This window comes from Etheostoma cragini, chromosome 19 (genome assembly GCF_013103735.1).
Source record: "Etheostoma cragini isolate CJK2018 chromosome 19, CSU_Ecrag_1.0, whole genome shotgun sequence".
Taxonomy (NCBI): domain Eukaryota; kingdom Metazoa; phylum Chordata; class Actinopteri; order Perciformes; family Percidae; genus Etheostoma; species Etheostoma cragini.
The window spans coordinates 17685984-17712366 of NC_048425.1; the positions used below are offsets into that span (position 1 = coordinate 17685984).

At 41.3% G+C, this 26383-nt stretch overlaps 1 protein-coding gene across 17 annotated transcripts in view; it reads left to right on the forward strand.

Annotated features, from left to right (window-relative positions):
* ablim2 (actin binding LIM protein family, member 2) overlaps nucleotides 1–26383 on the forward strand; it is an 87353-nt gene that overhangs the window by 54830 nt on the left and 6140 nt on the right. For 2 of the 17 annotated variants that reach the window (XM_034856272.1, XM_034856271.1), the window contains exons 7-22: nucleotides 1812–1899; nucleotides 3072–3130; nucleotides 4546–4587; nucleotides 6522–6599; nucleotides 6712–6855; nucleotides 7911–7943; nucleotides 9544–9661; nucleotides 11051–11353; nucleotides 14928–15035; nucleotides 19138–19191; nucleotides 21457–21494; nucleotides 21626–21734; nucleotides 21831–21889; nucleotides 24677–24737; nucleotides 25552–25559; nucleotides 25678–25758. In XM_034856272.1, coding sequence (XP_034712163.1) covers nucleotides 1812–1899; nucleotides 3072–3130; nucleotides 4546–4587; nucleotides 6522–6599; nucleotides 6712–6855; nucleotides 7911–7943; nucleotides 9544–9661; nucleotides 11051–11353; nucleotides 14928–15035; nucleotides 19138–19191; nucleotides 21457–21494; nucleotides 21626–21734; nucleotides 21831–21889; nucleotides 24677–24737; nucleotides 25552–25559; nucleotides 25678–25758 — 1383 coding nt within the window. Of the gene's footprint in view, nucleotides 1–1811; nucleotides 1900–3071; nucleotides 3131–4545; nucleotides 4588–6521; nucleotides 6600–6711; nucleotides 6856–7910; nucleotides 7944–9543; nucleotides 9662–11050; nucleotides 11354–11983; nucleotides 12056–14927; nucleotides 15036–19137; nucleotides 19192–21456; nucleotides 21495–21625; nucleotides 21735–21830; nucleotides 21890–24676; nucleotides 24738–25551; nucleotides 25560–25677; nucleotides 25759–26383 lie in introns of all 17 variants that reach the window. The other 15 variants (XM_034856280.1, XM_034856273.1, XM_034856274.1 and 12 more) reach the window with 15 other exon arrangements.

Genomic DNA, 26383 nt, shown 5'->3' on the forward strand with positions numbered 1-26383 from the left:
TATTCAAAAAATCACCAATACACAAGTGAAATAATATTTGGATTACCAAACAGACTGCAGCACTTGTTAAAAAGGAGGTGGTTTTGCGGAGAATATTGGGATTTTGGAGGCATTTTAGTTCAATCCCTGAGCCAGATTGGAAAAATCTATTCAAGAAATTAAATATCTTAACACAACTGCAACAACACCTACTAAGGAGCCCAGAAACTCCCTAACTGGGATGTTTAGCTCTAAATGTAGAGGTGTAAGGCCCAAGGTCCAAGGTCCAAGGTCATGGGTGCAAAGTTCTGGACCAAAGCTAAAATGGACCCATGGAAGACCAACCCAACTAAAGGTAGGCTACTGAATCTCGATCCCGAGAAACCCACGGATAATATGACCCCAAAACGTTCCCAATGGGTTGGCTCACCTGAAGACCTCTTCCCCCGCTGAACCTGTGGTTTCACAAGCCCAGAAACATTTCACATGATAACTGCAAAGCCACATCCATCCTCAGCATGGCCCCTCCCTGCGCTCACTCTGCCTTGTGGGTTCTTAATCGAGCTCTGTATAACATATCTCCTCCATTAGCTTCTAAATGTCAAGCCATGAGATATAAATTAAATTCAAAACACACTAGTCAAGATAAGTGGTCTGCGTCTGCCTACTCACTGTTTGGGGTTAATGGGAAATGTGTTGTGAGCTTTTCAGTGTGAGTTGATGTGTAAAATAATGTGACAATTTCACAAGAAATACTAAAGATGCTAAACGTTTAGCGTATGTACCTTGGATTTAATTTCTTTGCAAAGTGTAAAGTGAAGTTGATGAACTGCCTTACCGCCCAGGTAACTCTTCCTCTACCTTTCTCTGGGACTGCAGTGCTTCTTTCTCAACACAAGTGCGCCACCTTGTGGCTAATTCATAAAACACACCCTTTACTTTATTGTCATTTGCAGCAGTGGAATGTAAAAAAAGTACATTTACTACAGTACTGTACTTCAGTCCAAATGTTTTTATTCCACTACATTCATCTGACAGCTTTAGTTACTAGTTACTTTAGTTACTAGTTACTTTACACATTAAGTATTCTGCACACAAATCACATAGTTTAAAAAATCAGATGTTTTATTATAAAGTAGCCATAGCAACAATATAACGGCCTACAAGTCCAGCCCATTTGTACTTTTACTTCTTTATTTCTTCTGTATATTTCATGAGAATACTTCCGTACTTTTCCTTAAGGAACATTTTCAATGCAGGACTTTTAACAGAGTATTTTTAGAGTGTGGTATTAGTACATTTACTGCAGTGAAGGATCTGAATACTGAATAATATTTGCAGCTGGTGGCACTTTAATCAAGTAATGCTAATTGCACTTAGGTTAGCAACACTCCTGGGACTGATTATTCATGCAGCACCAGAATATTAATAAGCTAATTATGACTTTTCTATTAAAGTGTGCCTTCAGACACAGAGATATATTAATGCATGTATACATACACACACTCATGTCATGCATCATTCTATAGTTGAAGTGGTAGGTGTTCGCACATCATTGTGAGCTGTACTGCTTAACTATTTATTAATTGCACAGTAGGAGTGTTTTTTTAATATATTTCCATTGTCATTGTCCCGACTGTGCATGAGCCAGATTGTGCCGATACATCATATTGCCATGTTTGAGGAAGATAGGCAGACTGTAGGTGAGTGAATGGTTGTGTAGAATATGGATCTCTAATCGACTTCATTGAATTGCAATACTTAATTTCTTAAGCACCCCCCCTTAACACAATGTGTGATGCTGTATCTTGTCCTTGTTTAATGCTCAACAGGCTGGAGAGAAGCACTACCACCCTGCATGTGCCCGCTGTGCCCGCTGTGAGCAGATGTTTGCAGAGGGAGAAGAAATGTACCTGCAAGGTAAAGAAGCTTTACCAAATATGTTATCTTTCTTTAAGATATTTAGCTCCAAACTTCAGGGAAGGTACCGTATCTGCTTGACCACCAAGGATTCAATGCTAACGCACAGGACAGTGTTTCTGTGAGGTCTTAAAAAGTCTAAAATGTAAGGTCCCATGGCATGAAGATTTCACTTTATGAGGTTTTTTAACATTTATGTGTCCCTCCAGCTGATGTTATGATTTGATACTATAAATAAAACTAAATTGAAAGCTCAGACGGGCCAATCCGGAATGTTGCCCCTTATGATGTCATAAGGGGAAAGGTCCCCCCACCCTTCTCTGCTTTGCCCGTCCAGAGAGTGTCCCTAGTGACCCAGTGAGCTATTTCAGTGAGTCAGCATGCACTCTCCTAATCATTAATGCTTTTGAATACACCTGTGCTTTTCCATTTATCATATGTCAACATATCCGCCGTGATAAAGTCAATGAGAAGCCAAAGAAAAGCTACATATATAGTGACCTACTTCATTTTTTACTCTGTTCTCCTTCTCTTTACTTCTTAAACTCTCTAGAACCTCTTACTCACCATGAGTAGTATCAACCCAGTGTCTTGTCTCCTTGTTCCTTATGGCCTGTGTTACAGTTGGTATTTATTGCTGCTCTGGCACTAACATAGAGTTGCAGCTGGTGCGTTGCCATGGCGGCTCCATTTATCTAAACTCACATTCAACTGCTACTTGTCACTCTAGGGTTGATTGATGAAGTGGGGGGAAAAAAAACTCCCAGAAAGCCTAGCTATTCGAAAATGAAACTGCAACCGATTTGGAAATAAGTCAAGCATGGAGTTGGGAGTGTTGAGCTCAGTTAGAAAAAAAGTAGAAAAAAATGATGTTGGATTTGAATCAATATTGCTTCTTCACTTATTCATGTTTCTTTGCTAATGTCAGAATGCACATTTGTTCTTGCAGGAGAAGAATAGTTGTATAAAGCTAGCAACAGTAATCCTATAAAGTTGCTAAAAACAGAACGTACAGTACAAGCTAATATACAGCAGGCAAAAACAACGAAGAACAAAGTATCACACAAACAATGCCAACTGTAGTTTTTTGAATTTGTCTGCAATGTAGCAAATACCTATGGAAACAATCCCAGTCTGACAGCTCCTGTCTCTGTCTCTGTCTCTGTCTGCAGGATCTACCATCTGGCATCCTCCATGCAGACAAGCAGCCAAGCTGGAGGAGAAGAGTAAGGTGGGTAGAAAGACTGCCAAGCCACAACTGTATACTTGTCAAGATGAGATAAGATGCATGAGGCTTTTGTCATAAATCCTCGTTGGAACCAAGACAGATCCAAATTGTCATTTGGAAAGATGTACAATGTTGTTTCTGATAGGGTTGGTTAAATTGAAGGCTGAAAATGAAATAGTAGTTTCTGATGTTGTCCTAGAGCTCTCTGATAGTACTAACTATTTACAACTTAAATCTCGTTGATCAGCATTGCTGTTTTGGATAGACAAAAAAAGTCCAGGTCCATGAAAGAGCTTCTGAATGTCTTGGAATGATTAGAGCATTGCTCTAATAGCATCTTCCAGAGGGTGTACACCATTATTACTCCACTGGAGACCACAGTTATAGAATATGGTAGAATGGCGGTACCAATTAGTTGTAATTTTTCTAAATGTATTAGTAAATTGCCAAACAGAAATGAGTTCCGAAATGGAGCCAAATTTAGTTTTAGAAAGTTTAGTTGAAATGTTGGAATAGATCAGAGCTTGTAGTCTAACAGTGTTTTGCTCTATAGAGCACCAGGACACATAGGCAATGGAACCCAACCATTTGGAAAAAGAACACAAATGGCCAATGGTATCACTGGAAGGTCGTAAAACCCAGTCCACCATCACATTTTGGTTTCTGTAGGACTGAAAGTTAGAGTCTATGTTTCTTTTTACCCCATAAAAATTTGGAGTTAGCAGAATATGGGTGATGCCAGAGGGAGCATAGAGCTGAAAAAGTTGATTTGTACGAAAACGTTCATGAAGGTGAGATGTGCTCCGTCTTTGTGAGTCAGTCTTTACCTTCACAAGCACCTTGCTGTAGTCAACTGACACAGGGCTTTTAACTGAGGGGGGGATAGAGATCTCCATTATTCTATTTCCCACCTTTTTATATTCACTTTAACAAATGTTTTATGTAAATTGCCTTGTTGCTGAAATGTGCTACACAAATAAAGCTGCCCTGCCTTTCCCAATTATGTAAGGTTCTGAGACCCTGGGCCATTTAATGGGGTAGCTAAATGTCTCCTAGAGGTATTCAGGAGGGACAGTGCCGATTTTCCCGGGTTAATTTTGTACCCAGATATTCGTCTAAAACAGTATATCATCTGCATACAGAGGTACATGTTGTTTGGTATTGGGAAGAATATTAAGACCTGCGTTAAAAATTTGAAAGTTCAAATGTGGTGACTATGACAAGATGAACTTGTCAACCTCAAGACAAATCAGTACGTGCCATGAGGATGTGACTAACCAATCACAATACAGTGGGCGGTTCAGGACAAATTACCATTGTTTTAGCGTTGCATCAGCCGCCCTGCAGCCTCACATCCAGTATCTACCATTCCTACATCTCCCATCCTCATTCCTCATCATAACCCTTCTCCTTCCCAGAAGCAGGTCCGGATACAGCTCAATGACATCGCTGAGCAACAGGTTGGTGCTCCTGTGCGTCGCTGCACCCACCCGAACCCCACCCCCATCCGCTGCATGGGTTGATCATAACTGTTGACCCCATACTACTGTAGCTGCTTCATGTTGTGCAGTAGTGCAATACTTAACATTTTTGAATATACAGTTTTCTATCTTTTTATATAATTGTAAATGGAACGTCTTTTGTATTTAAATGGTGAGTTGGACCAAGCAGTTTGTAGACGTCACCACGGGTTCTGGACACTTGTGATGGGTGTTGCATTTTAATCTTTTCAGACAAAAAAAATAATTCAAAAATAGCCAAGGGATTAATTCATGAAGAAAACACAAACTAATAACTACAGTAATACTGTACATGCAGCACTGAACAGAGTTTAATGTGGTTCCTTAAAGGAAAAGAACAAGGCAGAGTTGAATTGAAAATCAGAATTAAATATCTCTTTACACAAAGACCTTAAATGATAGAACGTATGCTCATTTTCAGAGTCATACTTCATACTTTGGTCTTATACTATGTTTACATGCTTTAACAATCAAAAAACAAAAGCATTATTATTGTTATTATATTATATATTATTACTGCACAGAGAAAGTGAGTTTTTAACCTTTAACTGAATGAACAACAAATATATGTGATATCTCTCTTTATCACCTTCCTAAACTTGTATGCGTCTAATATATTAAAAGTTTCGGAAAAAGTAATTGGGCTGTACCTGACTCAGAAATGTGTCAGCCCAATCCAATTTGGCTGTATAATACAAGTCTTGGACTAATGGTTCCCCTCTTTTATTTGACTTTTTGCGCATGGTGCACGGCTTGTTGGACAGCATCACGGCATGTAGGCATAAATAATGGGAACAGCCAGACGCACAGACCACCGCCTCCTCTCTCTTTTAGTACACAGATTTAGTTTTAGTGTAAACACATTACAAATTTTTTCACATAGACTTTGAAGTAATGTTTGTTTGAAATGCCTTACTTAATAATCGGCATCGGTGGGACGTTCAGGGTGACAGCCACTTATGCAAACAAGCTAAGCTTGCCCTCCGAGCTAATTCATGCTAATTTTGCTATGCTATGGGTCGGAAATGTGCAACAGTTTTTTTTGCTGACACTTTCAATATAAAACAATAGCCAAAGACTATATATGACATTACATCGCATGTCATTAAACTGACGCTTTTATCCAAAGCCACCTAAAATTGCTATATATATCAAAGGTTGCACGCCCCTGGAGCAACTAGGGGTTAAGTGCCTTGCTCATTGGTTGATGTTTGCAGTGGGAATCTAACCCTGGTCTCCCACAACAAAGCCATGTGTCATATCCACCGGGCCGTCACCATCCATCACTATAAAATAACAAGTTGTCGTTAGATGTACATTTATTACTCCTGAGCAGAAACATTATATAACATTATCTCAGACGGGTCTAAATGTCCGCAGAAGCACACTGCACACTGACTGACAGAACAAAAATATAAAAAATAATCATAATAATGTATATATATATTAATGTAGTTCCGCAAGGGGAAATTGCATTCACACTCTGGGGTTATTACTTACATTACTCGCCTGAATTACACACACATGCTCACACACACAACGCATAACGCAGCATTTCATTGTTATTTGGACAGCGAATGACCCTCTGCTTGTTATACACTTACACAGACATGCAGCAGCACACACCCATGCAAAAGATTCAAAATTAAAATTTTAAGCAGCAAATCCGCTATCATAATAGCAAGGCTCCAAGGTACAAATGCTCCTGGCTTTTAAAGGGAATGGTAGAAGACCTCTGATTGGGCGCCCGGCGCATGGACCCTTTATTCTGCCGTCAAACTATCAAATGTTGATTCATACATGCCCTTAACATGCCACACGCTCCTTAAAATAGCAGCCCTAAGTGTGTATGTGTGTGTCTGTGTGTTTTTTAGGTGACCCGGACTTCATCTGAGAGCATCACCTCAGTCCCAGCATCCAGCGCCTCAGGCTCTCCCAGCAGAGTCATCTATGTAAGACATATTGTATAGTTCATCTTTTGTCTTAAGGTATACTTATGATCTGTAGTTAACATATTAATACCAGTACACAATGAATAGATGAAGTTTTCTTTCCTGCTGCCAGGCCAAACTAGGAGAGGAGATGCTGGACTACAAGGACCTGGCGGCTCTTCCAAAGACCAAGGCCATCTATAACATAGACAGGCCGGACATGCTGTCCTACTCTCCATACGTCAGCTACCCGTCTGAGGAAAGACATTATGGAGAGGTAGACCAGCCTCACACCTCTCTAGCTTTAGACCTCTCTAAGCCAGTAGTCCATAAGAGCTGGGCAATATGAAGAAAATCAGATATCACAATATTATTGACCAAACACCTCGATGCCGATATTGCAACGATATTGTTGATCATATTATTGACTAAGGGGTTAAAGACAAAAATTAGAACAGCTAGAAGAGTCTGGTAAGTTCAAAACTTTACTTTATTGCAGCCTTAAGAACCAGGAAAATACATATTAAGACGTTTCATATTACGATATACAAAATCTAATATCACAATATCGATATTTAACCAATCCATAATGCATTTCAAGTAAATTGCGAGAATCACAGGAACAAAAACTCACAACAACATCCATCTGGTCATGGGTTTGTGTCCCTTACCCCAGCTATGTCTGCCTATTAGGGCTATGTGAGCCACTGGTCCTTTAAAACAATGATAGACAGATGGTTCATCCAATCACATGCCAGTTTCTAATGACGGCTTCTCACAGGGTCCTGTGTCGGTTTAAGGAGTCCGGCCAATGGCTTTGTTTTTCCAAACCATGTTTCCTTGCTTTGTGTTCCTTTTGTCATTAGTTTTCTTTCTTCATTTTCTGCCTTGCTATCCCTCAATCATCATCTCCCGCTCTGACATACATCAACTTTTATTCTCCTACAAACATTCTTTGCAGTAGGGCTGGGTATTGTTAAAAGACTGTCAGCCAATCACAGACATTATTAGATCTTGGTAGACGCATGCTTCATGCTTATTGGCTCACTGACTCTGATGAGCTCCATAGTTATTGAAACTGGGTATTGAATGACGAGGCATTTTTTGATACTTTGAAATAATTGACTTGGGTACCCGGCCCTCCTTTCCAGTGCCGTCCCGGTCCCCCAGTCCTGAGTGTGTTACCATAGAACCACATCATCCGTCCATTGGGAATGTCCTCCCTGTGGACGTGCTGACTCACCGACATTGAATGATAACCTCACATAACTCATATAACCTCCCATATGAGTTTATCCTAATCATTGGCTTTCTCCCCCTCTTCATTTGCAGACCCCCCCGCTGCTTTCTCCTACTCCTACTGAGGTAATATAATGCACGAGAGCCCTATCCCAATTCTCCCAACTTCTGCCTCTTTTTCTGCGCTATAATCAGGCATGTGCTCAAGAAATCCATCTCAAGAGAGTCGCTGTGAAAATTTATTTGAGAAGCTAAAGGTTTAGTTCTGTTTCTTCTGTCAAGTTTATACTTAATTTTTAGTTTTTGCGGCTTAAATGTCTCACGTTATTTGCTACAGGGATATTCCTGCATGCTTGGAATCACTAAAGTATCATGGAAGACAAGGCTCCGTAGGCTTGAAACCACCCTGCACCCACCAGAATGAAAGACTTTCTCTGATTTAGAGACCAACGTGGACACGTCCCTGTTCCTCGGCAGTCTCTGCTGGCTGCGTTGTTTTTTAAATGACGTATTGTATCATTGTATGAGTGTTTTCTACATAAATGATTGAAGGGTTAGAGAGGCTGCTTTCAGTCATTGGATACGTGTCCATGTAATGTCACTACAGCTGATATCAGACATCTCAACGTATTCACAGTCCGACAGCAGCTCTGCTATGTTCACATTTTATAGAATGTTAATAATTTCACTATTATAATTTTTATGATCCAACCGGCCCGATCCGTAAACCACAGGGCCGCGGATTCATTATCTCTCTTTACCCCTTTGCTCTATATCCGTCTTTTCCTCTCTGTCGCTCTGCTCCGCCCCTTTGTTTACATACAAATTTGGGAATTGGAAAAAGGCCCAAATTCTTATTCTGTTAAATGCCCGTTCGCTCAACTCCTCAAGAGTACAACAAGAGTGTGTGACGGGAACATAAAGTTGTTAAATTTGACTAATTTAGCAGCTGGTTGGTGTAATTTTGACATCGGTAAACCACAATAAGAAGCTAGAGTGCGACCCACTGAACCAGAGGTAGAGTTACTCCTGTCAGTATCTAACTAACTAAAGCCATACCCCAGGTAATGCTGTGTATGGAAACGCACTAGTGAGTGATGTACAAACTTGGAATCGGAATGGGACTTGGGTCTCACTGGGGATCTCAACCACCCGAAATAAATCAAGAAATAAAATGTGTGAATTCAAAAAAACAAGAGATCAACTTTACCGTGAAAGTAGTTCAGTCCTGATCAAGGTCACAGAGAACTATCACAGGGTAAAGCTTTGCCTAAAGGTTCTAGGTGCTAGAGGTTTAACAATCTAAGCGCACGGGTTGAAGCGCCTGGTGCAGGTGCATTTAGGACGTGTCCAAATCCACTTTTGGCTGCGAAAACAAGGGTCCATGCCCCGGGGGCATGGTCCTAAAGGGTACTTAGTGTCTTCATTAATCTGGGAGTACCGTATCTAAATAACAGATATTCAAAATATGTTGTTTCTACTGCAAAGAAGATGTGGATAATCCAAAACTATAGCTAAAGTCACATGCTTTAACTATCTTTGGTACATACTCTCAAAACTCTCAAAACAAGAGATGCAGGGTCGGACCCAAATGCAGAGGAGGAGGCTGCAGGAAGAGTTCAGTGATAAACTTTAAAAAGTCCAAATGGAACAGGAAGAATGTGATTACAGAAGGAGTGAGGTAATGTTCCAAAAGCACTGACTTTTTATATGTGTTTGCGTCCAGGGCGATGGAGAGAAGTCCCCCCGCCAGAGGAGGCCTTCCAGCCCTAGCTCTAACAGCTCCATGGGGGGCTACGGACGGTACACCCCGTGTCGTTCCCCCACCAATTACAGCCGGCCAGGTATCACACCATCCGTTATTATCCATGTGTTTCTGCTGTTATGTGAAATCCTCTTCTTTTCAGCTTGTTTTTCTGGATCTATGAATGATCACTTTACCCCTGATCATAGCCATTGGTTTAAGGGGGGGTGCATGTATTGAATTACTCTTATCAACATGGGACTGGACAGAGATGCTTGCTCAATGCAAATGTATGTAGGCCTATGACAAATATTTTCCAGAATCCCTCAAAGCAGTGCAGCCCTTATCCAGCAATCCAGCTATATTGTTTTCCGATATATTTGAATCTCTGTGGTCAAAATGTCCAGTGGTAATAAATCCCTCTACAGTGAATGCAGCACGGATGTGTCATCACACCTGGATACAGCGTCGGAGGCCGAGAGTTGCTCATTGGGGCATGAAGACAAAAAAAATTAACTTCTGTGTATAAAATGACCAAATAATGGACTCTCTCAATGTCCCACCCAATAGTCAATCACCACCACCAAGTGACCAGCGACGAATTTAGCAAATTCAGGCCACCAGAGAAAAAGTGAGATTTTTGATATTGTAATTGATTTCCATGCATGCTGTTCAGAGTGATCCCAGTCAGCGGCTTTTCTGCCATCAGCATGCTGTCCCTTCACTGTCCTCTCAGTCATAACACACAGACGCTATGTGCTATGCTAATGAGACGGGATGATAATGTCACAATATGACATCATCGGGCAACTTTAAGCAACATCTGTTGGCTATCACAGCAGAGACGAGAGGACGGGGACGCACGTCTATAGACCAGACGCAGAAAGAGGAGATGGGAGGACGGGGACGCCCGTCTATAGACCAGACACAGAGAGAGGATACTAAAGGACGGGGATGCCCGTCTCCAGAACAGGCACAGAGAGAGGAGACGAAAGGACGGGGACGCCCGTCTACAGACCAGACACAGAGACAGGAGAAAAGAGGACGGACACGCCCGTCTATAGACCAGGCACAGAGAGAGGATACGAAAGGACGGGGATGCCCGTCTACAGATCAGACACAGAGAGAAGATACAAGAGGACGGGGACGCCGGTCTACAGACCAGACACAGAGAGACAAGACGAGAGGACGGGGATGCCCATCTACAGACCAGACACAGAGAGAGGACACGAGAGGACAGGGACATATGATGATAGGGCTTGCTTTATTGAATAGATACTGGGCTTCTCATTTGTACACAAACAAAATATCATGATTGGGAAATGTTCTCTTAATGTTAAAGTCTTCATTATGTGGTTTTTATTAATGGACCACAAATGTGTATTAATGCCATATTTAAAAAAAAAATGTTACCTATGAAGACACTTAGTACCTTCGCAATGTTATCCATTGACGCAACATGTTTCCTTTGATCTGATTGGACGTTCAGGGCCAGAGGAGTACCTTGGTGGTAGACACAGCAGCCAGGCCTGTGACTCCAGTATTCTCGATTTGCCTCCAAACCTCCTGGGTGCCATTAAGTACCCCTCCAACTGGGCCAGGGACTCATCGTCCCTCCCAGTGCACTGTTCTGCTGGGGCTGAAAGGAGTGGTGTTGGTGTTGGAGGTGGTGGTGGTGGTGGTGGCAAGTTCTCGCCCACGCCAGTAGGTGTCAGTGCAGGCTTGTCTTATCAGCTGAACCCGACCACCCTGGCCATGCTGCAGCAGCACAACTACATCCCTTACTTCAGAGGTATCAAAGCACGCCGAGACCCAGACCTGTTCCAATAGAGACAGTGGACACCTTGCTGGAATCATTGCGGTTGTCAAACAGACAGAAACCGAATCTACCAAAAAGCTAATATTTGAACGGGGATCTAAAATGGGTTTCCAATGTGTCCCCGAACCAGAACAGAAAAATGCAAACCCTTTGATTTTGGATTCAAAAACTACAAAACGGGTTTCCCCCGCAGCAGCAAAGTGCCAGTCCTGTCTGTATTTGAGTGTGATCACGGTCCTAAAGAATGGAGTGCTGTGATACGACCTCACTTGGCATGGGTTGTGGTTAAGCACCAAATTAACAATGTGTTGGAAACTCACCCGCTGGGGCTTCCAGTTCACCATAGAGCCATGAGTCATAATGTGAACCAGAATGTCTGACCTGCTTTACGACGAATTTGGGTCCATAACCGCTGATCACTGAAGATTTGTTTTCATTAATTGCTATTGCTATTCATAGCATCCCACACGTCCCTGAAATCCACATCACATACCAGTCCTGTACACGTCCCCCGTGCACACTATAACCTCTGCAGAAAGGCTCATCCAACCACCTTCCTTTGCTTCATCTTCTCCCCATCCCCTGATCTCCCTCACCCCTCAGGGTTCAAACAGGACTCCCTACCACACCCTAAACCTAGGACATCCCTGCATCTCAGTTTACCTCCTCCTGACGGTAAAAGCACCAGCAGTCTTTCTCTTCTGTGTTTCCCCTCCCGTAGTGAAGTGGTCAGCAGGTTATGTGATGTTGTTGTCCAATATGGTGGTGTTGTTGGGTTTCATGGGAGTGCATCAAGGTACACTGATAGGGCCACTCAGAGTTGTCATTCTGCTTGCCTTTTCGCCTGTGTCTGTGGAAGTGTTTGTTGTTGTGCATGGTTTTGTTTGGCCCTGGTACATTTGGCATTAGGAGGAAGGTTAACGGTGATTTAATTCCTGTGCTTGTGTGTTCAAGTTGTTGACCTAATGTTTGCCTGCCTTTGACTTCTAACCCACCCTTGTTGTTTTCTCTGAATGAAAACGTCTTTGTTGTTATGTGAAGACCTTATCCCTTTGGTGTTTTTTCCTTATATGATGAATCTGAAGCCGAGTGACACAAACAAAGACACATTGAGGTCCGTAGAAAACAAGTTACCATCCTGATTATTATATTACATTATTGGTATAAATGTTATTACAATATCAGTCAGGACATTAATCACAATCATTATTCAACAATTCATCAAATTATGACATTATTGGCTTTTTCTTTTGCTTTCTATCAGGTTAAGTGCAAATTGGATTACATTTTCAGGAAATTAGGACATTATTGGGTGCTAAAGCACCAAGAAGTTCTTATGTAGGGTGAGAACTTAGGAAAACATGTTTCTGTCATATGCTTGCTTGGCCCTTAGCTGATTAAAAGGAGGAGGTAGAGAGGGAAACAGCATGAGCTTCCACTCCAATATTTGCACAGAAAATCCCAAGCATGCGGTCCAGGGGTTTGCCGTTTTTTCCATGACAGGGTAGAGAGGCTGAGATGGAGTTCTCCGATGGGGAAGATGAAAAAGAGAAGAGGGGACTAAAAAAGCCAGAATGGGCTGAGCAGTAATTTGGGGGTCTGGTTGCCAGCTGGACTTGTTAAGGGCCTAATGGTTGCTATTTGTTTTCCTGCTTAATAATATCAGGTTTCCCATAGAAGTTACTGTCACAGAAAGACTTTAGAAAAGTACCTTGCAATGATGAAAAATGCATGCTTTTATTGCAATTTCCCTGATTTCTTGGTAATAATCTCCAAACTGTCTTGTATATCTTGTGATTGGGTTATAAGTTTTTGATTAATGAATGGCTCCTCCACCTTTTCTTGTCAAATGTGTAATCTGTTCACATAAATTATAACTCATCCCCTCCCTAAACACCCAAGCATCCAACACTCCAGATGGTTTTAAGGAAGATCTGCCCTTCTTTGGATGTGTGTGTGTGTGTGTGTGTGTGTGTGTGTAGGAGATCACTCAGACCAGCAATGCTGTGTATGCTGTGATCTCATCCACTTGCATCCAGATGGCTGCCGCTGGTTCCTCTCTGTCTGAGCGGAGACGAGTGTGTGTGTTCAATCAGCGTGCACGCTCTCTCTCGTGCACAATCTCAATCGCAACCTCTGTTTGTTCCTCGAAACTCTGGATGTAGAGTGTTTATTACTTTTGGCTTAAAGGGTGTCAGTGACTCCATCCCCCAGCCTGCCTGTGATCTAAGACAATGGGGTGAACCCTGGTTGGGATCATAGATACACAACACACACACATGCACAAAGTCAGCAAAATATGAACGTTATTGTTAATGTTACGCTCTCACCCTTACATCAAACACACATAAAAAGTGGACAAATGTAATATAACCCACAGAGGGACTTTCAGTAGCATTAGTTTGGCACCTACACTTAATAATCCGTTCCAGGTAAATCAATGCTCAGGCCCACTTAGCTAACATGTTTGCAAGAACTTTAGCATTTAGCTCTAAAGCTTAGTGGTGGGTTTTACAATTCAAATGAAGAGCTGCAACATTTCTGGGGACTTTCCGAAAAGCAGCAGTCCTATAGTCTGCTATAGTTATGATAATGGCCTGGGTTTCAGGACAACGTCTAAATGAGACACTTCAATGCAGTGTAAAGCAGTTTGTCCTGCTTTTACCTAGTTGGATTCTCGTGATGTACCTCACCTGCCTCGTATGGTTTTTGGAAGTGCCTGCCTTGTTCAGCTCTTTGTATCATTGTTATCGCAATGTCTCTTACCTTCCAATTAGAATCCCTCTGCCATTTATATATCCACATAAGTGCCATGCAGCCCAGATCTGCATCTCCAAGTCTCTTACCCTCAAAAGGTGGGTTGCTCAATTCATCTGAAGGGTAGCACTTCCAGACCCTAATTCCTCTCAAGTGGAGTTGTCGTGGGGTTAAAAAAAAACGACTTTACTGCAATTTAGTGTTTGTGAACAAGAGCTTGACTATAAAGAAAAGGTATCAATTTGCTGGCCAGTCTTCATCCCAACGCTCATCTTTAGTCTTTAGGCTTGGGATAAATTAAACTAGAACTGAGGTGTAAGTGAAGCTTCTGTGAAGGAGGGTTGGTCTTAATCTATGTAATAGTTTGTAGCTTTTAACGTGCTGCTGCGTGGCACTGACAGGAGCCACACTAGGTGGTCTCAGTCCAGATGTGACCGGTTGGTAGGAGACCCCAGGACAAACTGAGGACACTCAGCAGAGACACAGGACGTCACTGGGGTGAAGAGAGATTTGGGTCGAAGGACAAAATAGCACAACATTATTAATGCAAAAGTGGTAGCATTCCAAATTCTACAGGATTTTCCAGTACAATGCATTTAAATACAGTAGATGGCTGGGTTATGGAGTCATGGTCATCAATATAATAACCACTGCTTTGTATATGAGCGCTATCAATATCAGACTCATAATGCTGCCTTTTTGCCCCCACAACCCCCTTTGTTTTCTCCCAAACCCTTTCCCTTGTGTCTTTCCATATCCAATGCCCAATCAACTCCATCCCCAACTGGAGGAAGCGAAAGTGGTCGGAGTACCCCCAGCTTATCCACCTATTCTGACGGCAAATCCCCGTCCTCTACTTCGACGTATGTGGCTGCTCCCCGGCATTTCCACGTACCAGGTAGGCCGTAACCACACCGCTTGGATCGCGACTTCACAGTTTTCCTACGTCTTTACACATTCTATAGAGTAGGCTGTCATTAGTGACAAACAAGAAGCTTTCCTAAGATAACTGGTGCCAACTGTTACATGAACTAATAGAATCTCTTGTAAAAGTGTCAGTGTCATTAAATGATTTGACACCAAGGTTTTGTTAAGGTTATACACCAAGCTGAAAAGTTCATGTAGCTGAAAAGGTCACCCAACTGAAGTTGGGACTAAGAGTTATTGTAACGCTTTACAAAGTACCCCACAATGTACGTTAACTCCTGCTGTGCATGCATAAACGTGCACCAAAGATAATAGGCTGATGGGTTTAGTAGTACGCAAGACTAGCTGTGGACAAACAGATTCACAACTGACCCAAGGATTCCAAAGTAGATATTTGAAAAGTACCTAAAATGTTACTTTTTGGAAGTAATCCGTTAAGTCAGTCAGTACGTTTTTTTCCGATGAGGTCCAAAGTGACTAACTAATGATATTTTTCAGTAACTAGCACAACACTGCCCAGCAGTGAGGCTGGTTGTACTGCCCATACTACATTTCTATATTACTGCAGCATTGTTAAAACTTCAACCTATGGATGTTTCTGAAATATTACTATGAAAAATGTTTAACACATAATAAGACTTTAGACCCTTTTCCCTCTATGCACAGTCTCAACAATAGTTGGATATGGGCCCTCATGCGAGAACATTTTTATATTCTTTTCCTAAATCTTTTGCATTTGCATGCCATTTATTTACAATAAGACCAATTACAACTTTTAAGTCAAAGTGTTTGTCCACTTTGGAGAGAAGCAGACGTCCAGTACATGACTTGTTCAACAGGTCTGAACTAATGTCAATCAGTTTTAATTCTAAGTATGAGAACAAAATTGTGATGCCAAGTTCCCTTAAAGAAATATTTTTCTAAATCAAATCCAGCTCTGTGTAATAGCTTGGTGATGTGAAACTGTGGACATCTGCTGGTGGTTTTATATCAGCAAAATACCCCTTAAAATCACTCATTTGTGCCTCCTTAGATTGGATCTGTTGGTATGAGCAGTTCTTGCATTACGCCCCATGTCTTCGTACTCTATGACAGTTGACTTGCCTTTGGTTTATGGATTGTATTCAGTATATCTTAGGACACTTTTAATCCCAATGTCCCTACTGTCTGCTCATTTTGAAGTCTTTTTTGACACAGCAATAATCTGACATGAGATTGCATCACTTAGAATAAATTGGACTTAACATTTGGACAGGAGTTGACAAACAGTACATGCTTCATTAATTTCAGTGTCTGAGAGAGGAACATCTGTTTGATCCAACATATTGCTTTCATTGACTATTACAGTCAGTCATGCAGAGGGGAAAACCCATCCCGTGTTGGAAGCAAGTTAATGGGAAAAAACTGCCAACGAACATCCACTTAATGGCTTTCATAGTCATCGTCCTTATTGCTTTTACATGGATATTGTTTCAGATATTGGCACTGAAGTAAGCCAGGGAAATGACCTACATGGGTTTTATTGTGAGTCATGTTTCTTCTGTGGCTTGATGTGTGACAGTTGTTACTAAGCATCTCTGTCAGAGGCTTGTCTCGGTCCACTGACACTATGGTTGTGTTTCCACTGCATGGTACAGCTCTCCTCTATTCAACTTGACTCGCTCTTTTTTTGTTTTTTACATTAGCAAAAGTTATGGATAGTACCTGATACCGGGTACTTTTTGAGTACCATGCTGGAACCGATGCTGGAGTGTGGTATCTGGACAGCAATGCTGGATGATGTGTTGATAAGGAAGCCGCTTAACACTGTTTCTTGATGATAAAGTTATTTATATCAAAGATTCAACGTCAATTTGCGAGCTCTGCAGTAGCTCGGAGAGTGACCTAACCTCAAAAAAATGTCTTTCAATACACCAAACATTGTCTATATAGGGTAAGGTGACCAGATTTCTCAGACAAAATCCGGGGACATTTTCAGCTCAGAAGCATATATACCTCCAAATCACGTCATATTTTTATTTTTGTAAAATGGGGACACTAGACCTAGAGCTGTTTCCATTAGCTGTTCTCATTAGGGACTCAGGCCCCCCTTCCAAAGGTCTGATCCTAGAATCACCCCTGCTGTTACTTCATACTTGTACTCCACTACACCTCAGAGGGGAATGTTTTAATGTTTACTGAACTACATTTATCTGACAGCTTTTGCTTTACTGCTTCAGGCTTGTCTCTGCAACAGCTCATTAATTGAGTATCGGATACAATAAAAACTATTGAGATAATATTTTCCTTTGACATTGATGCAGTATTAAACGAGATCGCTGCAGTCGGCAGCAGAGAAACAAGCTACAATGGAAGTCAATGGGATAATGGTCCAACTTGTATTTACGTTCATAAAAGTGCTAGTTTTGCTGCTGACAGACTCCGATTAATATTCTAGTGTGTGTCCCCATTACGGGAAGGATTTCTAAGGAGGTCGACCTTTCTGTTAAAGATGAAGATCCTTTTTTAAAACATAAAATCCGCAAAATTGCGTTTGCTAAACCCACCAGACTCCATGTAAATAATAAGTCATTTTAGCATCGTAAAATACGGCTTCCTAATACATTTCTGAGCTCTGAGCAGCGCTGGCTCTGGCTGTCTGGAGCGACTTTCGGCTCCGTTTGGTCAATGTTTTAATTCCAATTTCAGTCAGTCAGTCAGTCAGTGACCGGGGACAGATCCAGCTGGGGACAGGTCAGCAAAACCGGGTACTGTCCCCGTAAACCGGGTACTGTCCCCGTAAACCGGGGACGTCTGGTCCCCCAAATATAGGGTGTCCTGATAGGTAAGATGTTAGATAACATATAGGTTTGCTACATGGCAAAGTAAAGGTCACATGTTAGATAACATTTAGTCTAAAGTGTCATCCAACTCAATCATAAGACTGATTCAAGTCAATAGAGACTGCAAGAGTAAAAGTAAAAAAACACTGCAGAGCCCTGATTGGTCAGGGAGAATCGTCCGCACAAACATAGATAGATAGATAGATAGATAGATAGATATTTATTGATCCCAAAAAAATGGGAAATTACAGTGTTACAGCAGCACACAAAATATACATACATACAATATACATGAAATAATAATAATTATAATAACAAAATATAAGAATAAAATATAAGAATGTAAGAACAAATATTTAAGTATATACAAGATCGGAAAAAACTAAATGTGCAACTGTTTAAATATAAGTAATATTAATAACAGTAATAATAATAACAGTAATAACATCCATCCATCCATCTTTATCCGCACAAACATGCCCCTTTTAAATCGTACCGTCGATAGCGGGAGCAAATTTACAGTCACTCAAAAAAATTGGCAACCCTGCAAAACTACACCACACAGTCCGGCGGGCATTAGATGGAATGCAGATGTTCTCTATGGCGATCAGCTGAGGACGCCGTGGTTACTATCCGCAGTGGAAAACCAAATCGAGAAGCGAGTGAAGTGGAGCAGAGCCGTACCACATAGTGGGAACATGGCATGAGATGGATCAGATCTGGATCAGATCTGGATCAGATCTGGATCAGGGAAAAACAGACTGTCCACATTATCCCCCAAAGGGACTTGAACAGGCGGTACAGTTAATGCAACACAACTTATCTTACTTACTGAGACTTCTTATGTTTCAATGTTTTCTCTATTTATTGTAATGCTTTTATTTATAATTGTAATTTTTGAACTGGAAATCCCCAAAGAATGCTGATAAAAGTAGACTGGGGACCATTAAACTGTTCCGCATCAAATAACCAAGACCAATGTATTGCTATAATTTTGCATATACTGTATTTTGCATGAATAATATGACAAGTGCTGATGTTTCTGAAATATGACAAACGTCATGTGTTGAATCAAGCTGTACTGCGGCCCCCTTTTTGCTTCTTTAAAATATCTCATCACTCAACAACTGCTAACTCATGCTTCTTTTTCTCCATTCTCTCTCTCTCTATCTCTCTCTCTTTCTTTCTTTCCCTCCCTCCCATGTTGGCTTCTTCCATTTTTCTTTCCTCTGCGTCTGTTCACATCTTCAGAGACTCTGGTCAAAGATAATCTTTATAGAAAACCCCCCATCTACAAACAGCATGGTACAGTCCACTTCCTTTTAACACTTCCGTCTCTGGTCTGGTCTCTGCACGATGTGTTGCATGTCGCCTACCAGTCATGTCATCCTCTGTTCATCCCCCCCTTTTCTCTATGCCCTGGACTCATTCAGTAGATTCCATGGCTCCATGGCTCTTTTAGCATAGGGCTGGTGTAAGAGTACTGCACCCATTCTATGTCATAAAATCAACTTAGCCAATCACGGAAGGCCTGTATCATGTGGATGCGCAGACAGTGTTGCTGTCTTTACTTAAAATCCTCATGGGGGCTACAAAAATTATGCACTATAGCTTTAAATACGCTAGAAAATTTGAACTTCTAGAGGGCAGAGTGCAGTTTTTGGCTCCAATATCTGATCTGCCTTCGCAACACAGCCACACTTTGATAAGTCATTTTATTTTTATTATAATTAAACCCATTTGGGGCTTATTGTTGGAATTGGGGCTCTTGGGTGTTAATTTGCTCTACTCCACCCCCAACCCCCACTTCTCCTTCATGCATGTCAGCAATCATCTCACCTGCTTACTTGTTGTTTCGAGTGTATTTCCGACTATGGTTGGGCACATGATCACTTTATATGTTGCCATTAGTGTTGTACTGATCACTGTTTCTATCTCCGAGTCTCCCATAATCATTGTTTGTGTGGTCCAATGTACGATTTACAGTGTATTTATGATTGTCAGTGTCTTGATTGTATGCACACTAGCAGACATGAGGTCACTGACAAGTTGCGTGCTGCCAAAAAAAGAGAAATAAATCTTTATCTACGTTGTTCTAAGAAAAGCCGCCTGCTAATGGTTTAGCCCTGGAGCTGTGTAAAGTCACCTGACATGGACGATGTACTGCACTTATGTTTGTGGGAATTTTGCCCATTGGTCGAGTTCTGATATGGTTTAGCATGCAGTATGTTAAGTGACCATATGTCTGCTGTCCAATTAATGTATAAAGGAAGTACTTGGGTGGTTATCAGAATTAATAAAAACACTGGCCAGAGCTACGAATATAGAACCCAAATAGTAATAAAACCATAGCTGGTCCTTAACCCATCTTTTACCTTAACCCTTGTGTTGTCTTCCCGTCAAATTTGCAAATCAACACTTACTTATTGACTTCAGTTTTACAGCTATTTTTGGAATTTCTGCTCAATAAACCTCATTTATAGGAAATTATACCTAATGTTTGAGTTAGAAAAGCAGAAATTAGGAATAATTTAGACAAAAATTAAAGGAAGTGATGTTGATGATAATCACAGACCGGAATATGTCAACTTTTACTCAATACTATTCCAAAACACTTCAATTTGTTTTACAATGCTATAAAATAGAATTAGACGCCCCAAAATGAATGAAAGTAGAGATTTGTTCTTGGCAAAGAGCGTTTGTTGGAATCAATCATGTTATTTTTGGGAATTAAAAGGAACATTAATGATGGAAAACGGGTCAATTTGACTGTAGGAAAAAATGAGGGTTAAATAAATATTAACCTAAATCCTCATCCCACCTCGCATCATGATGATGATGCGTCTAAAACAAGTAGCTAAATAAAATGGGTGGGTTAGGTGGGTGGGTGCACCTCTGCAACCATCTCCCTTTCTGAACATGATGTCATGTCAGGAGGGCTTTCAATCATGGAAACACTAAGAAAGCACCAAGACCTGGCGTTTACAGTGGGCGGGGGTCCTCACAATGATATTAAACCTGTCCCTGGCTCAGGCTGCCATTCCCACGTGCTTCAAGAAGTCCAGTTTCCCAAGATCCTGTGCCCAAGAAAACACGACCAGCCTGTCTCAAGGACTACAGCGCATTTTTGTCCATGACAGCTACTGGACTAGTAATGGACTTAAAGCTACAGGACATAAAGTCTATTGGCTCACAAATAGTCCCTACAGACTGCCATGCTTACTAGACCCCACAATATAGCAATTAACTAATTGGATTTAAGAGTATCTTGAGTACAAGCGGAAACCTCGGGATGATGGAGGTAAAGGAGTTAAGGGCAGGAGGTCACCAACAGATGGATTTAATCCTCTGAGAACCACCATTATTCTAATGTCATAGAAATCCAGCCAATGTGGACTATAGTTGGGAAGACATCTTGGTCTCATGACTACCAAAACTACGTTGCTATCCACCTAGCTGCCTGTAGCAGCTAGGTGGATCTAGGAGCTAGGAGCTGGATCTAGGATCTAGGAGCTAGGTAGAAGCTGATAGTCCGATGATCCCGCACATTAATATCTGACTGTTTTACAGCTTCTAGAACATCCTGGCAGGATGGGGAGGATGGCAAGGTGGGTCTCTCTCAGTGTGTGTATGTGTGCGTTTATCTCTCTCTTTTTTAAAGTCATTATCTTTGCAAATATTGTCCATAAATCCACTTATTCACTAACTACTACTTTGGCGTCCCCCTTAACGTGTGTAGAGGACCAGTTGGATGATCTTGAAGAGTGAGATTGATGGACAGATGGGTCCTGAAGACCTGGACCCCCGCAAATCCACCTGCAGTCTGCCCACTGACACATCCCAGCCTAGTGAGTAGCTCGGTCTGCTGAATGAATGAATATAGATATTGACGAGTAGCTCAAGCATGAATGGGAATTAAAATATATGTGTTTTTATATTGGCAGATTTCCCATACAATAAGTCTGCATCCTTACCCGGATATGGAAGGAACGGCATCTACAAGGTGAGCTGCCAAATAACCCACAATCCTCCAGTCCATGGTGCTTCCATGGTGATTTGGACAGATATGCCAAAGAAGGCCTTGCACAAGTTATTGCTTAAGGAAGAGTTAGAGCCACCATTGTGAAATTTCAAAATTGCTTTGAAATATTGAAAGTGAGAAATGCGACTTAGTAGGAAAATGACCAGACTCCCCAAGGAACAAACAGAGGATTGCAAAGTCAGAGTCCCTGGCAAGGGTCCGGGTTTGAAACCCACCTGAAGTCCTTTGTTGCATGTCATCCCCCCTCCATCTGTCCCCCCTTTCACTATCAATGTCTAACAAATTTTAAAAAGCCAAAAAAATCTTTACGGAAAAGAACTGATCGCTGTTTGTTTGTAGACCTCGATGAAGGATGGAGGTCAATGGTGACATTTCCTAACTGCTTCCCAATAAGAAACACACTGGGTTTCATCAGTCAAACACTTTTAATATGAAGCAACAGCCGTTTATAATGTTCCATACAGCTAAAGAGAAGAAGAAAATTACAAACAATAACACTAGATTACATGCATCGTTTCCTGTGAAGGCAATTTGAATCCACTATTTAAAGAATGTAAATGCATTGAATGGCCATAGAAAACTGTAGAAAGTTCGATTTGATCCCATTTGAGAAAAACCTAAGGTTATTATTAAAACTTGAGTTTTGTTTTGGTGCCACTGCCCTGCAGTTCTATAGATTTTTTTTAACATTGCAGTCACAAAAGTAGCTCAACATGGCTAAAGGCCCAAGCAACGAGACAATTGATCCCACGTTATCTAAAAAAAATGCATTTTGGAGGTAAAACTTAAAGTGTTAGGGACATGAAATATTCCAAATTATTCCTCATAATACAGGAAAAGTGTGCTTACAACCATGATAAGTAGAGAAGTCTGTTTTAGGATATTTACAACACACCGTTTTGGAAATAATGTTGCTGTAACAGCTGTTTCTTATCCAGGCTCTCAGCAGCTGTTTTTAATAGGCCGTCACCTTTACAGTATATTTTTACACCCCCCCCCCCCCCCCCCCCCCCATGTGGATCCTCGCACCCCTTAATCCGAGTATTTGTGGCATTTAAGACCATTTCCAAAGTTTCCTCCATTTTAAAAACCAACTTTTCTCTCATAGCTTTAGTATGTAATTACACAGGGGTCAGTCTGTATAGGAAAGGGGGGGGGGGGTATTTAGTCTATCAGCCACTGATGTAATATTGCTGCTTTCCCTCTGTGTTTGTTGATGGATGGAGGACAGGCAGTCAAAACAGAACCCAGAAGGAAATGAAAGCTCAAGAGCTATGACAGATTCATATATACTGTATATTAAACTATTTTTCACTCGCTGGCGTTACTGGTTAGTGTTGTTGATTTAGTGAGTCGAAGAATGAAGGGAGGTTTGTTGTTTCTATTAAATGTGGGGTTATATAACATTTTGCACAACTTTTTGTGCAAGCACATTGCTTGTGCAGAATGACAGAGGGCTTGATCTCAAGTTAAAGGCTCTCTCTGCAGTCGGCAGCAGTGAAACAAGTTACACTGTAAGTTAATAGGACAGTTGTGCAGCTTGTATTTACCTTCATAAAAGTGCTTGTTTTGCCGTTGACAGGCTCAGATTAATATTCCAAGTGTCTGACAACATTATGGAAAAGATTTCTAAGTAGGTCAACCTTTCTGTTGAAGAGTAAGATCCTTTTTTTAACATACAAATATCCTCCAAATTGCGTTCGCTAAAGCCACCAGACCCCATGTGAATTAACAGTAATTTTTGCATCGTAAAGTACACTTCATTCAAAGTGAGCAGAAACAAAATAAATCTATGAAAAGCCGTTTTGGGTCGTCTTTTCACTTTTCCAACCATCACAACCAAGTTTTGGTTGAAATCAACACATAATTTACCGATTTACCTGTGAAAATGTGCTGGCTCAATACACGCTAAAAGTACTGCTTTTTTAAATAGAGTTTGGTGGGTTCAGGGCTAGCAACTTCAGAGCTGTTTCTGGTTGAACAGAAAGTCTTAGATAAGTTCTAAAAAGGTCTATCTCTGTAGGGATCCTTCCATAATGTTCTCAGACACTTAATGTAATAATATAATAACAATCTTAGCCTGTCTGCGGGGAAAAAACAGCACTTTTAGTGGATGCTAACTGACGCTGAACATTTGCCCCACAGAGTTACATGGCAGCCTGGTCTGTGGCTGCCGGGTACAGCATTAGCATAATTTCAGAGATTGTTGTTCCCATCAGTCATTTACACACAGTGTTATTATGCTGCTGTTTCACAAGTAACCATGTTCACCATCGTAGCTTGTTAGCCAATTAGCACGAAACAAAAAGTCCAAGGTTTGCCACTATTTTGTCAAAATTAAAAGTTTTAACCAACATAAAGACAGCTTTTGTAACCTTTTGTAACTTTTTTGACTACTTTTTGTGATTTTCTCAGCCGTTTTTTCTCACTTGTGTCTCTTTTTCCAACATTTCTTACGCTTTTTGTCACACTTCAGTCGACTTAATGCCCTGCAAAAGTCACCTAAAAAGTTCCTTAGCCATCGTAGAAGTTAGCAAATCAAGCAAATCAATACATATCTCAAATTGTCAGAAATAGACGCTTCACCTGAGGTTGACCTTTGAGTTTGACACATGGGGTGTAAAAGGTTTGAGAAAAACCGGTGTAATGTGTCTGTGTTTACGTGTGTGTGTGTGTGTGTGTGTGTGTGTGTGTGTGTGTGTGTGTGTGTGTGTGTGTGTGTGTGTGTGTGTGTGTGTGTTCCTGCAGGCTGCTGAGATGGCGGAGGATGAAGTGGACCCCCATTCTGAGAGCTGGGGGGTTATGAGAGGTGAGAGGGGGAGTGAGTTATGGTGTTAATTTCCTGATCTTTGTTCCGTTCTTAATGTTAGTGGTTTAAAAGCATGTGGTATTATCTAGAAGACATCCAGTGTGCACTCTGCAGATATTTGGACAGTCAAACTGTCCTCTACTCCAGCACTCAGGTCTGAGGTTAAAGTTCTGACTTTGGGCTTTAAAACTGGGGGTGTTCCCAGTTACATTTGACCTCAGAGTAATCCGTAATATGTGCTCTCTCTGGGCCAAATCCCGCATCGCTTCATAGGAGTCAAAGCTACACTCATCTAGCTTTTTGAATCAATGAACCAGAACTGTTTTAACACAGTTACTCACCTTTTGTACTGATGAGTGATCTGGGAGAGTCTCTTGTCCCTCCAACAAAAACCTCCAACTCCCAAAGTCACGTCACAACTGAATTGCTGCGACTCATCACAAGAGAACCGTTCCCTTGAACCATTAAACCATAAAATTATGCAAGGCCCACATCACTTAACTACAGATCCGAGGTCCGTTTACAATCCCTGATTACATTGTGACCAAGCATGTAGAGCCTGCTGCCCTGGCTCCAGATCAGTTCCTAAGGTAACAGCACAGAGCGGTGATGTCATTTTATTCCCAGCTGCAGAGTTATTGGGGTGTGTGTATGCGTGCGTGCGTGCCTCTGAAACCCAGTATTTCTGCGATTTGAGTCCACGAGGTGTCATTTACCTTCAGGTTTTACAACGGTAGATTTCATAATGGGACTGCTATTGAAATAAAACTCCATCCGATTAATTCTTTTCTTTCTCTCTTTTCCCCCCTCTCAGAATACAAGGTAAAGTTCCCTCATTTGTTGATGCTTTACAAAATCTTATTCTTGGCAGCTGTGTGTACATTGGATTTAATTGCATTGCCTAATAAATCTCCCACAATGCTTACTTTGTGCGTGCCAGATCTACCCTTATGAGATCCTGGCAGTGACGCATAGAGTGAAGGTGAAGCTTCCCAGAGAAGTGGATCGCACCCGACTGGAGGTGAGCTCCAATCCTCTTCTCCCATGCTCATTAAAAAGCCTGAGAACATGTTCAAAAATCACTTGCATAAGAGTTTGGGTGAATCAGCCAGACAGCAAAGCCAAAGCTAGAGTACATCCAATCTTTGTAAAGGTGGCTAAATGATTGCATCTGCAAAATAGAAATATATAAACACTGCATGGCCCAGATCTGTGGACAGGGGTTTCTTTTGTGTTATGTTTGTCATGAGCAGTTTTTCAGGATTTGAATGCCTCAGTGTGCTTCAGTGCCCAATCAGCTCTGAGTAAAAAGGAAATCCAGAAAAATATCGTTATAGTAGACACTAAGCGGAAAAGTTTGATATATATTTCCACAAGATTGAGGATTCATAGCTATCAGTGGTTTGTTTGTCTTTGAGTTCACGTCAGTTCAGTGCTAGGCCCCACATGAGTCTAAGCCCAACATGAGTCTTAGCCCAACATGAGTCTAAGCCCCACATGAGTCTTAGCCCAACATGAGTCTAAACCCAACATGAGTCTAAGCCCAACATAAGTCTAAACCCAACATGAGTGTAGAAATTCTTTATTAGGAATAATCCCTTGAGATGTGACATCTCGTTTTCGAGGGGGTCCTATAGGCAAAGCAT